General features: G+C 36.3%; 1 protein-coding gene across 4 annotated transcripts in view; it reads left to right on the top strand.

The window, feature by feature from the left end:
- The window catches only part of DNM1L (dynamin 1-like), a 41,601-nt gene that overhangs the window by 7,665 nt on the left and 21,384 nt on the right, over window positions 1–12,552 (top strand). For 2 of the 4 annotated variants that reach the window (XM_014937341.1, XM_014937343.1), the window contains exons 2-4: window positions 4,497–4,644; window positions 10,635–10,673; window positions 11,826–11,872. In XM_014937341.1, the coding sequence (XP_014792827.1) occupies window positions 4,497–4,644; window positions 10,635–10,673; window positions 11,826–11,872 (234 nt within the window). The remainder of the gene's footprint in view (window positions 1–4,496; window positions 4,645–10,634; window positions 10,674–11,825; window positions 11,873–12,552) is intronic. The other 2 variants (XM_014937342.1, XM_014937344.1) reach the window with 1 other exon arrangement.

Below are 12,552 nucleotides of genomic sequence, written 5' to 3' on the forward strand. Positions count from 1 at the left end.
ACTCATGACTGAACATCAACGCAGAAGACTTGTACAGGAGGTAGAAATGAGGACAAGCTCGCTCAAGGCTATAAAAATACTGCCTGCATATACAGAGATGGTATTAAGAAAGCCAACATTCCACTGCAGTTGAAACTGGTAAGAGACATCAAAGGCAACAAGAACTTCCAGAACTGCATCAGCAGTTAAAGAAGAAAAAGGAGAAACATGGGAAATATGGGCTTGCTGCTGACTGTGACAGGTAATTTAGAGACAGTGACTATAGACAAGGCTGAGACATGTGGTGCCTTCTTTGCCTTGGTCTTCACCAGCTGGTCTTCTAGACCTTTGTACCTAAAGGTGGAGGGTAACTATCAATAGTGTAAGAGGGTTGGGCCAGGGTTTTGTTTTGGTTATGAACAAGGCAACTTTGCATGCTGTTGAATACAGGGCGTGAGTCTTCTAAAAATAGGAATGCTAATGAGGACTTGGAAAAAGAAGAAGAATGACAGTGACGTAAATGTTTGGGATGAATGTGAATGGCTGTTCACAGCGCTACTTCAAAATGTTCAATATGGAGTCTCTTCCACTTGGCTTGTCAGCAACCCTGAAGTGTTGCTGTTAATGAAGTTGGACAATTATAAAGTCATGCACTCCTGTCTGCTGCTTCTGAATTACTGAAAAATGTGGTTAGTAATACAGCAGATTGCAAACCAGATTTTCTCATAAGAATTAGCGTAATGGATGAGAGCAAATGGCTTTTGATACTTCAGAAGTGGACACAGTTGAAATATGCAGGGACAAATAAAGAAGAAATGAAGGATAAGGAGGCAGAAGTGAGATCATTAGGACTGTTAAACAGCAGGGCTGCTGGCTTTTTGTAGTGGATCACAGTTCTTACAGATTTCAGGTTTTTAATTTATAAAAGTAAGTACATAATCATTTCCCTGTTCGTCTGCCCTTCATCCTTGATTGTTTTAGATTAACCTGAAGGTGATGTTGACAATGATGAAAAGAGAACTGTTATGGAGGCAGTGAGAAAGCTGATAAGATTTACATCATATCTACTGTCAGTGTGTATTGAAATAAAATATTTAAGTCCCTATATGCATCATCTCTTCTTATCTTAGTACTTCTGGGAAAAAATGGTTTTACCATCCATCAGACTGGGGCATCTATCTGTGAGACTGATGATGGTTACCAGAGCGCAGTGTTAAACACTCAGCCATGGAAGTTTGACACAACGTTAAAGAAGCAACCGACAGCAAGATGTTCCTGTATTTGCCCTTCTTTTCTGAACAATCTATATAAAGTTCCTCTAGATACCACAGCTTAGATATTTCAAATTGGCATTAGGTGTTAGAGTCTGGAGGAAAACCTGTCACGAAAGGTTAGAACTTGTTAATGCTTCTCCGAACCTGTCATGAAATGAGTTTCTGGATTTCAGTTTGTGCTTGAAGTTGTGACAAGCATTCCAATAAGGTGACAAAACAAGCATGGTGCTGCTGCAGACTTACTTCTAAAAATTCTGTGATACCTTTGGTCATCAGTATTAGTCTCTGTCTACAGCTGTTGTATGAAGGACAGGCTGAACTGAATTTGTATTCTGAACAGGCCTGTGTCCCTCTCTTTCCCCCACTGGCAGAAAAAGATCAGCTTTGTGTTTACTGCTTTCCTTGCCTCGTTCCCAGGCAATTCTTGGTAATGGATGTGTATTCGGCCCTGATTAAGGAGTGCATCATTAGATACTGTATTATGTTCCAAGAGCAGATTGCTTTAATAAGGGAATGTAATGCAATTTGAAACTAATTTCCTGATCTGTGGAGTACTGTAGTGTCTCATCTAATGTATGACTTCACATTTGCGAAGGATCCAGATCGTTCATTCTACATCCAGAGATAGCTATGGGAGTGGTGTAAGACATGGTGTTTTAGTTCCACGCGTAGTTTGGTGTGTCCCCATCTCAGGTTCCTGCAATACCACTCTTGGAAAAACCAAACAACGAGCAGTAGTGTGGAGCAATTTGTTGCATGGATTTTGGTTTCCTGTCTTGATGAGTCCTTGGTAAGGACTTAAGCTATTAATTACTATTCCTTCTTTACTTGGACTACATGCTCAGGAGAAGCCACTTCGTCTAAGTCTTACTTCCAGCCCTTTGAGACTGAGTGATCATTTTAGCCACGTGTAAGAAATCTTGCTTAAGAGATGTTAAAAATATTTTTAATAAATGAAACTCTGGTGGTTTTGGTATGTTTTTTCTCAACGCAACTGATAGATCTTTGTTATGTCTCATCTTTTTAAGCAGGTATTCCACTTGTTTTAAATGATGAAGTTTGTTAAGAAGTGGTTTGCTGTTTGTCACGCTGAAATTTATGTTTATTTCACATTTTATAATATCAGTAGTTCTTCAGAAGTGTGCTATAAGGGCAGCTTGCTCAGGGAGGCTTCTAGAGCTAGTTTGTGCTTCAGCCAGATTGTTCATTGGTTACTCTTCAGTAAGATGTCCTGTCATAAGCACCTTGCACAGAAGGTGCCCAAAGTCGATTGGAGAAGGTCAGCTGAAGAAGAAAATTACTATTTACTTTCTAGGGGAGTCTTTTGAAGCAAAGAAGTCTTACTAAAGCTATCTTTCTCTTTCCTGTGACCCTGTCCTACCCCCTATTTTCTTCTAGGCAGTTGACCTCACTGCTGTCAAATTTGACTTAGATTTACTTTGAAAAATAAACACAATCCGTGCTGGTTTGTTATTCACCTGTTGAGACAAATAGCATTATTGATAACAGTATTTTTCTATGCCATAAAACATAATTATTCAGTAAAGTGTTAGAAGAAAAGAAAACTTTCGTTTGTTGTCATTGTTCCAGCTTTCTAGGGGTTTGGGCTTGTACTTTATTTTGTGCTTCTGCATACAAGTCCCATTTTAATAGGTTCTAATGCTAATGTAGTTTGTTTCTGTCTTGTCTTACCACACTAGTAGAACTGTGCTGTCTGATAGTGCTGTGTTGCTTGATCTCTGCTGATCTGTTTTTCATTTTTAGAAAAGTCACCTAAGATGTCACTAAATGTATGATATTTAAAAGATGTTCAACACCGCTTTTATATCATACTGTACTAGGTTATGTACTCATTTTGTGATTTACTTGAAGTCTTGAACCTGTTCTCTCAGAACTGTTAAGCTGAATCCAGGTTGTATAGCAGTAATGCAGATTCTGTCTGTCAGAAGCATCTGTTATTTTGTTTTTGTTTTTGTTTTTTTTTAAGAGAATTGTTTGGTAGTAGCATTAATACAGAAACATTTCCTAGCTGACGGCAATGGTTGTCAGAGCAGGTTTTTTCATTGCATGCCCAAGTAGACTTTCTGGCTGCAGAAAACTGGAAGCGTTTAATACAGTTCTATTAAAAAGACAAATTCTTACTGGTCAGACTTTCAAAGTATTATGGTGGCAGAGCTGGGTCTGTTGATTCTTGTTAGTTTTAACATAGTAGTTTTGAAAACCCATGTGTTCACAGCTGCTTACTGGACAATGTAGCCAATTTGCATTTTATCCAAAAGTGCTACGGAAGAACATTTTAAAAATGTAGACTTTCAAAGTGAAATTGTAATTTTGCAGCCTTTAAGTATTTCACATTTTCTTACAGTTTGTTATTACATAGATGGATGTTTCCAGTCAATTCAATTGTCAATACTTACAAATATATAGATAAATACACAGAGAGTGGGAGAGACAGTATAAAACAATGTTTGTTTATATATTTAGAGTATAAAACAATGTCTGCACTTATGAAGCTGATATAATACATTATACAAAAAAAAACAAAACTGAAAAGAAAGATTGTAATCAAGTGTACATAGTTAATATCTCTCTGTATAATGCTCCTGCTAGTATTAACATAACCTTCTGTTAACTAACAGAAGGTTAAATTGCTTAGTCTATGGAGTGAAGTGTTATTGCAAGATGTTAGAAAATGACACAGTAAGAGACACAGAATTTCTTCCTGAGCATTATAAAGAAAAATAATTTTTTCTTTTTCAAAAATCTTTCTGGAAAGATTAATAGAAATATTATATATATTATAATATATAATATTATAATATAATATTATAATTATATATAATGTATTATAATATATAATAATGTCTATATATAATATTATAATATTAATATATATTATAATAGAAATAGAAAATGTTAAATAGAATACTAATTTTTCTGAAACCTATGACATGTTTAATTTAGCCTTAAGAGAGAGAAAATACATCTATCTACATGGCTTTTAATTGTCCATAGCAGAATTAGACATTTAGTGATTTTCAGCAGATTTGTGTCCTTTGGTGCCTAATGCAGTGTGATACCACAGTGTTAGATGCAGTGAGTCTATCAGGTGCTCCTTTGGGCACTGCATAGCAGAGGACAGAATAGAGCACTGTTTGCAGGAGTGAGGAAAGCAAGCTAAAACTGAAATATGACGGCATTTTGATGTTTAAGAAAACCATGTTGCTGTATTCTAATTTTCAGAGCAGCGGAAAGAGTTCTGTGTTGGAAAGTCTTGTGGGGAGGGATCTGCTCCCACGAGGTACTGGAGTTGTCACCCGGAGACCCCTTATTCTGCAGCTGGTGCACGTTTCCCCAGAGGATGGTCGGAAAACAGCTGGAGATGAAAATGGTAAGTGTGATGCAAGAGTGTGTTTTGCCTAGTAGGGAATTGACTTACAATCTTGTTTGTTCATTTGACTGAAAAATCGGTTTTTGGAATCTTGGAACTTGAGTGTGCTTTTTAAAATTGACTTGGAAGAAAACACAGCTGTTGTCACATCTGTTTTGTCCATTTAACAAATGTCATGAAGTCAAAATCTTTTGGATATTCAAAACATCTTTAATGTTTTAAGCTCTCCTGTTTGTTTTTAGGAAACACTTTTGAGAGAAGTGGGCCAAAGAAAGAATTTTGGTTATGATAGTGATTGTCTAGAGTGTAGAGAATACAGTTTTCTTGTGTGTGTGTTTCTTCCCCTCCTCTTCTGCTGTATAAATATGGTTTTTCCTTGAGAGGATGAGTGTATGACTTTTTAGAAGGAGATTAAGAAATAGGTAAGTTCTGAATAGAGTGTAAGAAAGAGAAATGGAAACAAACTTGTAGTAGATACAAACAGAATTTAATAGGCACATTCTGTAGCCCACAGCTGCTACCTGCCTGCACTGAGTGGTTCCATATGCATCAAGAACACACTTCAAGTATTCTGAAGCTGTCTAGTTTGAAGCTTGTGTCTTCCGTAGTGTTTCTGTATTATCCTTCAGCAGATGAAGAAAGTAATCTCAGTTGTCCCTTAGGAGTTTAAATGCTTATTCTACACTAATTAGTGCTCTTGATCTTACGAAAGAGCAGCAGGGGCATATCCACCTTCTGATCCGAAGATAAATCTTAGCTTTTTGATGTAGACAGTAGAAAGTACACAGGCTTTTGATGGTGTGATAAACTTCGGGCTATAATTAATTCTCATTGTGTTTAAACTTTTTGGAATCTAGTTCTAGCAATAGTAAGTCGGGGTATCAGAAGTTGTTTACAGTATTTGGTTTATGTAGTATTTATGGCCTTTGATTTCTGAAGAATAGTTACTAATATTGTACAGTTTAAAAGGTCTAAGCTCCAATTTTCATTATTGCTGCAAGCAGAGAACACAGTTTGGCTTCGTAACACTTACGAACTTTTAGTGTGCAATCCAGAGCGTGCTGGATTGTGAGAGATTGTAGGACAATTCAGGTTGGAAGTGATCTCAGGAGGTCTCGAGTCCAGCCTGATCCCAAAAAAGGGCCACCCATTAACTCAAGACCAGGTTGCTTGGGCCTTTATCCAGTTGGGTCTTGAAAACATCCAAACGTCCAAAGGAGAATTCAGAGAGTCCCTGGGCAGTCTTTTAGAAAAGGCAGAGTTGATCTCTGTCCATGTGGTTTTATATTATGTACATTGTGCAGTGTGTAGTTTCTAGTACTTTTCAGAATGCTTTGATTCTGAGATGTAGGATAAAATTTGATTTTGTTCTGCTCTGCAACTTTACAGGTATAAAAGATGGTTTTGTAATCAGAGTACTCTGAGTCAAGGCAGAGCCTTTCTGCTGTAGGTTGCATTTGATGTGGGGATTCAGATTTTAAATTTAAAACGGGATAATGATATTATTGCATAAGGATCTTGGGCTAAATTAATATTCATAAGGCCCATTTAGATCTGTGTAAGATGTACATGTTTTAATCTCTTCATGATGTTCCCGTGTGAGAGATGTGGGCTTGTTTGGTAAGAACAGGCAAACCTTTATGACTTAACAGTCGCATTTGAAATGTCTTTCTTCTTCCTCCAAAATTCAGGCAAATCATGGTCTAAATGGCTTTGTCACTGGTCTCGTTTAGCATATGTACAGATGGTGGTGTTATGTCTGTGAAGATTGGATCAGGTAGCTTGGAAAGAAAAAAGAGGGCAACCTCTTATCCTGGCTCTGCTGTCTGACATTGTAATAAGTCCCTATACTGTTACAGGTCATATATTTATTTGTTATGAGGTGGATGTTGAGGTAAGGTTGAATATGAGTTTGGGATTCCCTAGAGGGAAATCTATCCGGAGCCTTGAAGAGAACTATTTTCTCCAGATCAGGTGTTTCTTCTTTACAAATTGAATATTGGACAAGAGATAGCGGTCTTGGTGTGCTGCTTTCTGAACGTGCTGGTAATGAACTCTCTGTGTGCACAGATACTTTTATGCAACTGCCTCTTTGTTTTGTGACGTCTGGTCTGTAATTTGTCACCTTTATCCATTCTAATGCTTGCTGTAGGTGTGTACTGGTATTACATATGAATACATCCATTTAAATGTAGTGCTAGTCTGCAGTTCTTATAAGCTTAAATTTTACCTCTGAATGTTTGCATCCAGAAAGCTTCCCTGTTTCTAACACAAAACACTTCAGATTGTTGTGATATTTGTTTAAGCGTGGACAATTGCCTTATCTTTATGACTATGAAGGAAAAAATTGTGCCTCTTCAACAGCTTACTCTTGACATCTTCTGATGCATGTAAGCTGCAAAAGAATATTGGTTTATATCAATTTAGGGTTTTTGTTTGGTCGGTTTGGGTTTTTTGGTTTGGTTTTGGATTTCTTTTTTTTAATTTTTATTTGATTGTTAGGAGCACATTGGGAAAGAATTACAGCTACACATTTGAACTTTTGTTTTTCTAATGTGTAACATTAAAGATAATCTCTGCTGTTCCTCGAAGTCACTGATGAGCAATGTGATACCCTTGTATGGTGGTCACTGCACTAAATCAACATAGTCAGAGAATAGCAGAGATACAAATTTTCCATTAAATGTGAAGAAGTGCTGTGTTTTCCTAACAGCAATTTTCATAACATTTCAGACTGATACATACATCCTACAGACGTGTGTGGTTTGGTGTGAAGGCAATGTTCTCATATTGCTTTTGCTGTTTATTGTTAGCCTCTAGTGATTCAGCACATATGGGGTGGTTTGATGTGGCGATGCCACGCTGTGGTGTTCTTTTATCAAATTGCAAGAGAAGCAGCATTTACAGAACCGTGCCTGGTCTCCTAAATTATTGAATTGGTCTTGTAGCTAAGACTGTTGTGATAGCTTATCCATTTGTTAGGAAGTGGAAAAGAGGAGGGAACATATGAATGGTCAATTAGTAAATGTTTATAGGTTCTTTCTTTTGTCCAAGATAGGAAGCTGAACGTTGTTCAAATTCTGAACAGATAAGAATTGATATGGAACACAGGAATAATTAATGCAGATCTGTTGTTTGCTAAATCAACACTATGTTGTTAGCTTTTTGCTCTCTACTTCAGACGGGAATCCCTTACCCTTAGTTCCCAAACAGTGTGGGCTGCTTCATTTTATTTAGCTTTGTAGGAGAGAAAAAGAGCTTTCCTCTCAAAAGAGCTTGCCCTCTCGTTAGCCTCAAGGGGGGAAAAAATGGTACCAACATACAGAAGGGACTGGAAGATGTGCTGAAATTTTTTTCACAAGTTGGGTTTTTTGAATTATTATTATTTTTTATTATTATTCAGAGAAAGAGAGCTAGTAAAGGATAAGGTGATGGGGGGGAAGAGTTCAGATGGGTCCAAGAGCTGAGAAGGTATGGGAACCTAAAAACTAGAGAAACAGGTAAGATTCTTCATGTTTTGCTGACTTGTCATTTTTATTATCTGGGAAGTTCATGTTGCCATGCTGCAAGAAATCCTCTACGGTGGTAGCCTTTTATGACTCTGAACAGCTTCTTTGTGCTCCCACTGTGTATGAAGAACATTTCTGCTGCTTTAGGAAGGGAGAAAAGATACATGAGTAACTGAACTCAGCATTGTACTGTATTTGAGCTTCTTAAAGGAACATTGCAGTACAGGAGGTAACAAATAACAATTTAGTGGAAGGCAGTCCTGAGAAAAATACCATAATCATGTCTAGTTTTCCAGTATATTAATTAAAGTTTTCAGTTCTTGCTCCAAGATATGAAAAGCAAACAGACTGTTGCTTTATTCAGGAGATACTGTTTTGAAAAGCAGGATCTATTTGTTCTTAATAGCTGCTATTTAAATAATTTATTATAATCTGTAATACTTAATTTTACAATGACCAAAATGTCATTTCTACACACTTTTATCTAGCATTGAATCTTGAACGTAATCAGGTGATTAATTCACCTGAAGGTTTTGCCTGAAAAGCTTCCAGAAAGCAACATAACTGAGGGAAGACTGGTTTACCAGAGAAACTAGGATATCGGGCTGTTGAATGTAGGCTAATTAAAATATTTTCTCCTTGCGTTGAGCATCCTTTTATGTTGAGTTATGCATATCCTTTCTCCTTCCTAAAAATTCCTTTGCATTAAATTAGAGCTATTGCAAAATTTTTCTCAAATGTTAAAAGGGTATCAGTACAGACTTCCCCAGAAGAGTGGGGCAAGAGTTTTCCTACTGTATAAAATGAAATTTCAAAAACTTTTTACTTGGACCAGATGAGATTTTCTGTAAACCTCAGGAGACTGCGTTTTATTGCTTAACTTTTTTTTTTTCATTCTTTTTTTATGTGCACCAAGACTGGGGTTAAGACTCAGTCATTTATCATGGCTTCAGTCTTCTCTTGTGTCATAGATAGCAAGGAAAACTTGCATCTTGTTGAAGTTTAAAAACATTTCAGTCTTTTGATCCATAGATGTTAACAAGTTAAAATGCAATACTTCTGACTAGAATGCATCTTTTTTTTCACATGTATTTTGAAAAGTTCATAGATTATACTAAAACAAAACATTTCTCTATGCATAGAATTAAGCCTAGTACGTAGCTGCAAATTCCTATGCCACCACAAAACCAGTAATTGAAGACTAAAACAGTGTGTCCTAGCAGGACATCATCTCCCTGGGAGGGACATAAAAGGAGAGGGCTTGGTCCATGTTTTTTAAATGTAGTGGTGGCAGCATCTTGCTATATCTTTTCCTTTCTGGGTTTATGTGTGTCTTTGCTTTCTTAGATTCAATTTTTAAGAGGAGATGAGCAACACAATCTTGAAGATACATACTTCTTGTATGTACATTTTCCTTTACCCCAAACTGTAAAAAAACTAAACCTATTTAATAACCTAGAATTAATGAACCCTTTAATTTTGCACTTACTTTGGAGACTGGTATATAATTTTGCCTGTTTATCAACTGAGACAAACAAAAGCTGCCTCCTAACAGTGGTTTCTTCATAGCTCATGTACCTGCAGAACAGTAAGGATAAAAGCAGTTTGGTTTTTCAATTTTTTTCCTTAATGGATCCAGTTCATCTAGATCAGCATATTTCCATTGATGATAAACCTCTGTCTTAGCCCCTTCAGCAAGACAATAAAATAACTCCCCACATGTCCTGGGCTTTCCAAACTGATGAGTTGATTGCTGCTGTGCTGCTTGCATTTTGTGCCAAACAGGCATGTGCAAAAGATGTCTTCACCGGTTTGATTCTTGCACTTCCATGGTGCTGTACTGGCATCACATAAAAATATAGAGTGTAAACTCATCAACCCTTCAATAAAAAGTTTTTTTGATTTCCAGAAATAATTTGAGAAATTTAAAGGTTGAGAGGGGTAATAGCTAATGTTGTCTCTTCTTAAATCTGTCTCAGAGCTGTTATAACTGTTTTTTTAATTGAGTGTTGACAGATTCATGCAAACCTCAGATTTCTTTCCCATACAGTAATATTACTTCCAGTGACATTAAAAATATTTCCTTACTTTTCCTCATTCTTGAAATGAGTAAATGATGAGAAACATATTTCGATGAAGAAGTTCAGCTTTGCGGAACCTAATGTTTTTCTGTGCTCAGATAAAAATATTGTGAGCTGTTGGAATTAGATGAACAGCAATAATAAAGTCATCATCAAGTAAACGTTGTTGTATAGAATATCTGATTAATATGCATAATTTATCAGTGTTTAGTTAAGATCTCACTTCTGTGCATATTGTTAATGTTACCCATTCTCATCAATAGTAGAGTAGCATGCACATCTGTCTGCATGCATTTGTGATCTCTGTAGTACGATCTGGTACAGAAAGTTATTAAAATGCTATACTAAATATGATTAAAAATTGTAAACATCATTCAATGCTGTTTCTCTTTAACTGCAGACCCTGCTACATGGAAAAATCCAAGACACCTTTCTAAAGGTTGCCTTTATCCACTTGCTTTTTCTCCCTACGCATAAAGTGCATGCTTATATACACTAACCACATACATTTCATGCCACTTTATTGTTGATGACACTTTTACTTTTACACTTTGGCTACTGTGTTGATTGATTATTTTGCTGAGTCTTGTGATCTGGTTGATTTTTAGTTTTCCAACCTTGTTGCATTAGAATGAGATGATTTTCTGCTTTTCTTCTGTACCGTTGCTGCTTCATAGAATTTCCTGCACTTTTAATTCCCAAATCCTTTTAAAAAAATTTCTGTTGATCAGTATCTTGAAATTCAACTTGAGCAGAAAAAATGTTTTGAAAGATGACTTGAATTGTAGGTAAGCAAGTTTATGTTTGCCAAATGGCCATATTTCTTCTAGTGTATTTGTCTAGAGCAGATTGCTTTATCGGGGGAGCAGAGGGGAAATAACCACAAATTAAAAATTTGAAATGAAATATATCACTAATGCTTGGAAACCTAGTTGTGGAAGCGTGAGCATGTCACAGTGTGACTCCAACTGCTGCCTGCATTTGAAAGCAGGAATTGAAAAAACCTCCTTTGCTGTTTCTGGGGCTGCTCTTGAATAGCTCCCAAGTAATTCTGGACATCAGTGGTGACTGACAAAAGAGTTAAGGTGTTTGATCCTTGACAGATTTGGGAAGAGACATGTTCTTCTAAGACTTCATTGTTCTGCAGAATTTTTACATATTTTCTGTTTGTTTTGATTTGGGTTCTACAGGTTTTTCTAACTTTTTCTTTCAGCTGTAAGTTGATCTGACTTGCATGGTAAACAAAAAGATGCTTAAAGCTGGTATTTTTTCAGATTTTTTAAGCTATTGCTAATAATTCTTTTGTTTTCTGTTGCTAGCTGATATTTAATGGACTAGACCATTTCTGAAAAATGGTGGGATAGTTGATTTGCTTAGTTATAATTAAGAAGGTGGACTTTGCGTAAGGGAGGCAAATTAAAAAGAGTAATGAGATGCAATTAAATAAGAAGAATCATAAACAGTCATAAATTCATTTGTACTGAGCTATTTAACATCTAACAGTACAAAGACTAATTTTTCTCTTGCTGCTTGGAAAAAGGTCATTAAATATCTGCTTCCTCTTCCTCATGTATCAATTCTTTGTTTTCAGAAATAGATGCTGAAGAGTGGGGTAAATTTCTTCACACCAAAAATAAGGTATGTTTGCTTTGATGACAGAGTAGTGGTGTCGTAAATATGTTATCATATACATAACTAATTCTATATCTCTTCTCTTGACTTTCCCAAAAAGTAAAAAACTTCTGGAAACATTCTTTTAAATGCAAGACAGAAAGTATATCAATGGTTGTCTGTTGTGTGGGTCATTGATTCTGCTGAGTATCTTGATCCTTCTTGTGTTACTTCGTTGATTTTACTTTTTTTGTGCATTGGCAAAATTAGAATAGTAGTTACAAAGACAAGGAAGTATTTAATCACAAGTCATTTCAGTCCACCGAAGAACTGGCTACTTCAGAGATTTATTAGAAAGCTATGAAGAGGATGGAAGAGCCTAACGCTCATCTCGGGGGAGAAGCAGAAGCTGAGATGACCTAGGACTTCAATATAAGAGAGTCAAAGCTTAATTCTTTCTTGAAAACAGTCATCTTTTTGTTGTCAGATGAATAATTTAAGCGTTTATTACTTTAAACTTATTTCCTCACCTTCTAGGCAGTGGTAGAAATGGAAGGAAATCTAGAGAGTAATGCAGAGGGAACCTGTGCAAGGGTAGCTTTGTGCCAAGTTATTTTGGATTGGTGGAAGGAGTATAGATTTGACAAGAGTGGAAAATTTTTGAAATGAAACTCTGTCCTTGCTCTTTGTCCTCTTTGAGATGAGAA

This window comes from Calidris pugnax, unplaced genomic scaffold (assembly GCF_001431845.1).
Source record: "Calidris pugnax isolate Ruff unplaced genomic scaffold, ASM143184v1 scaffold1, whole genome shotgun sequence".
NCBI lineage: Eukaryota > Metazoa > Chordata > Aves > Charadriiformes > Scolopacidae > Calidris > Calidris pugnax.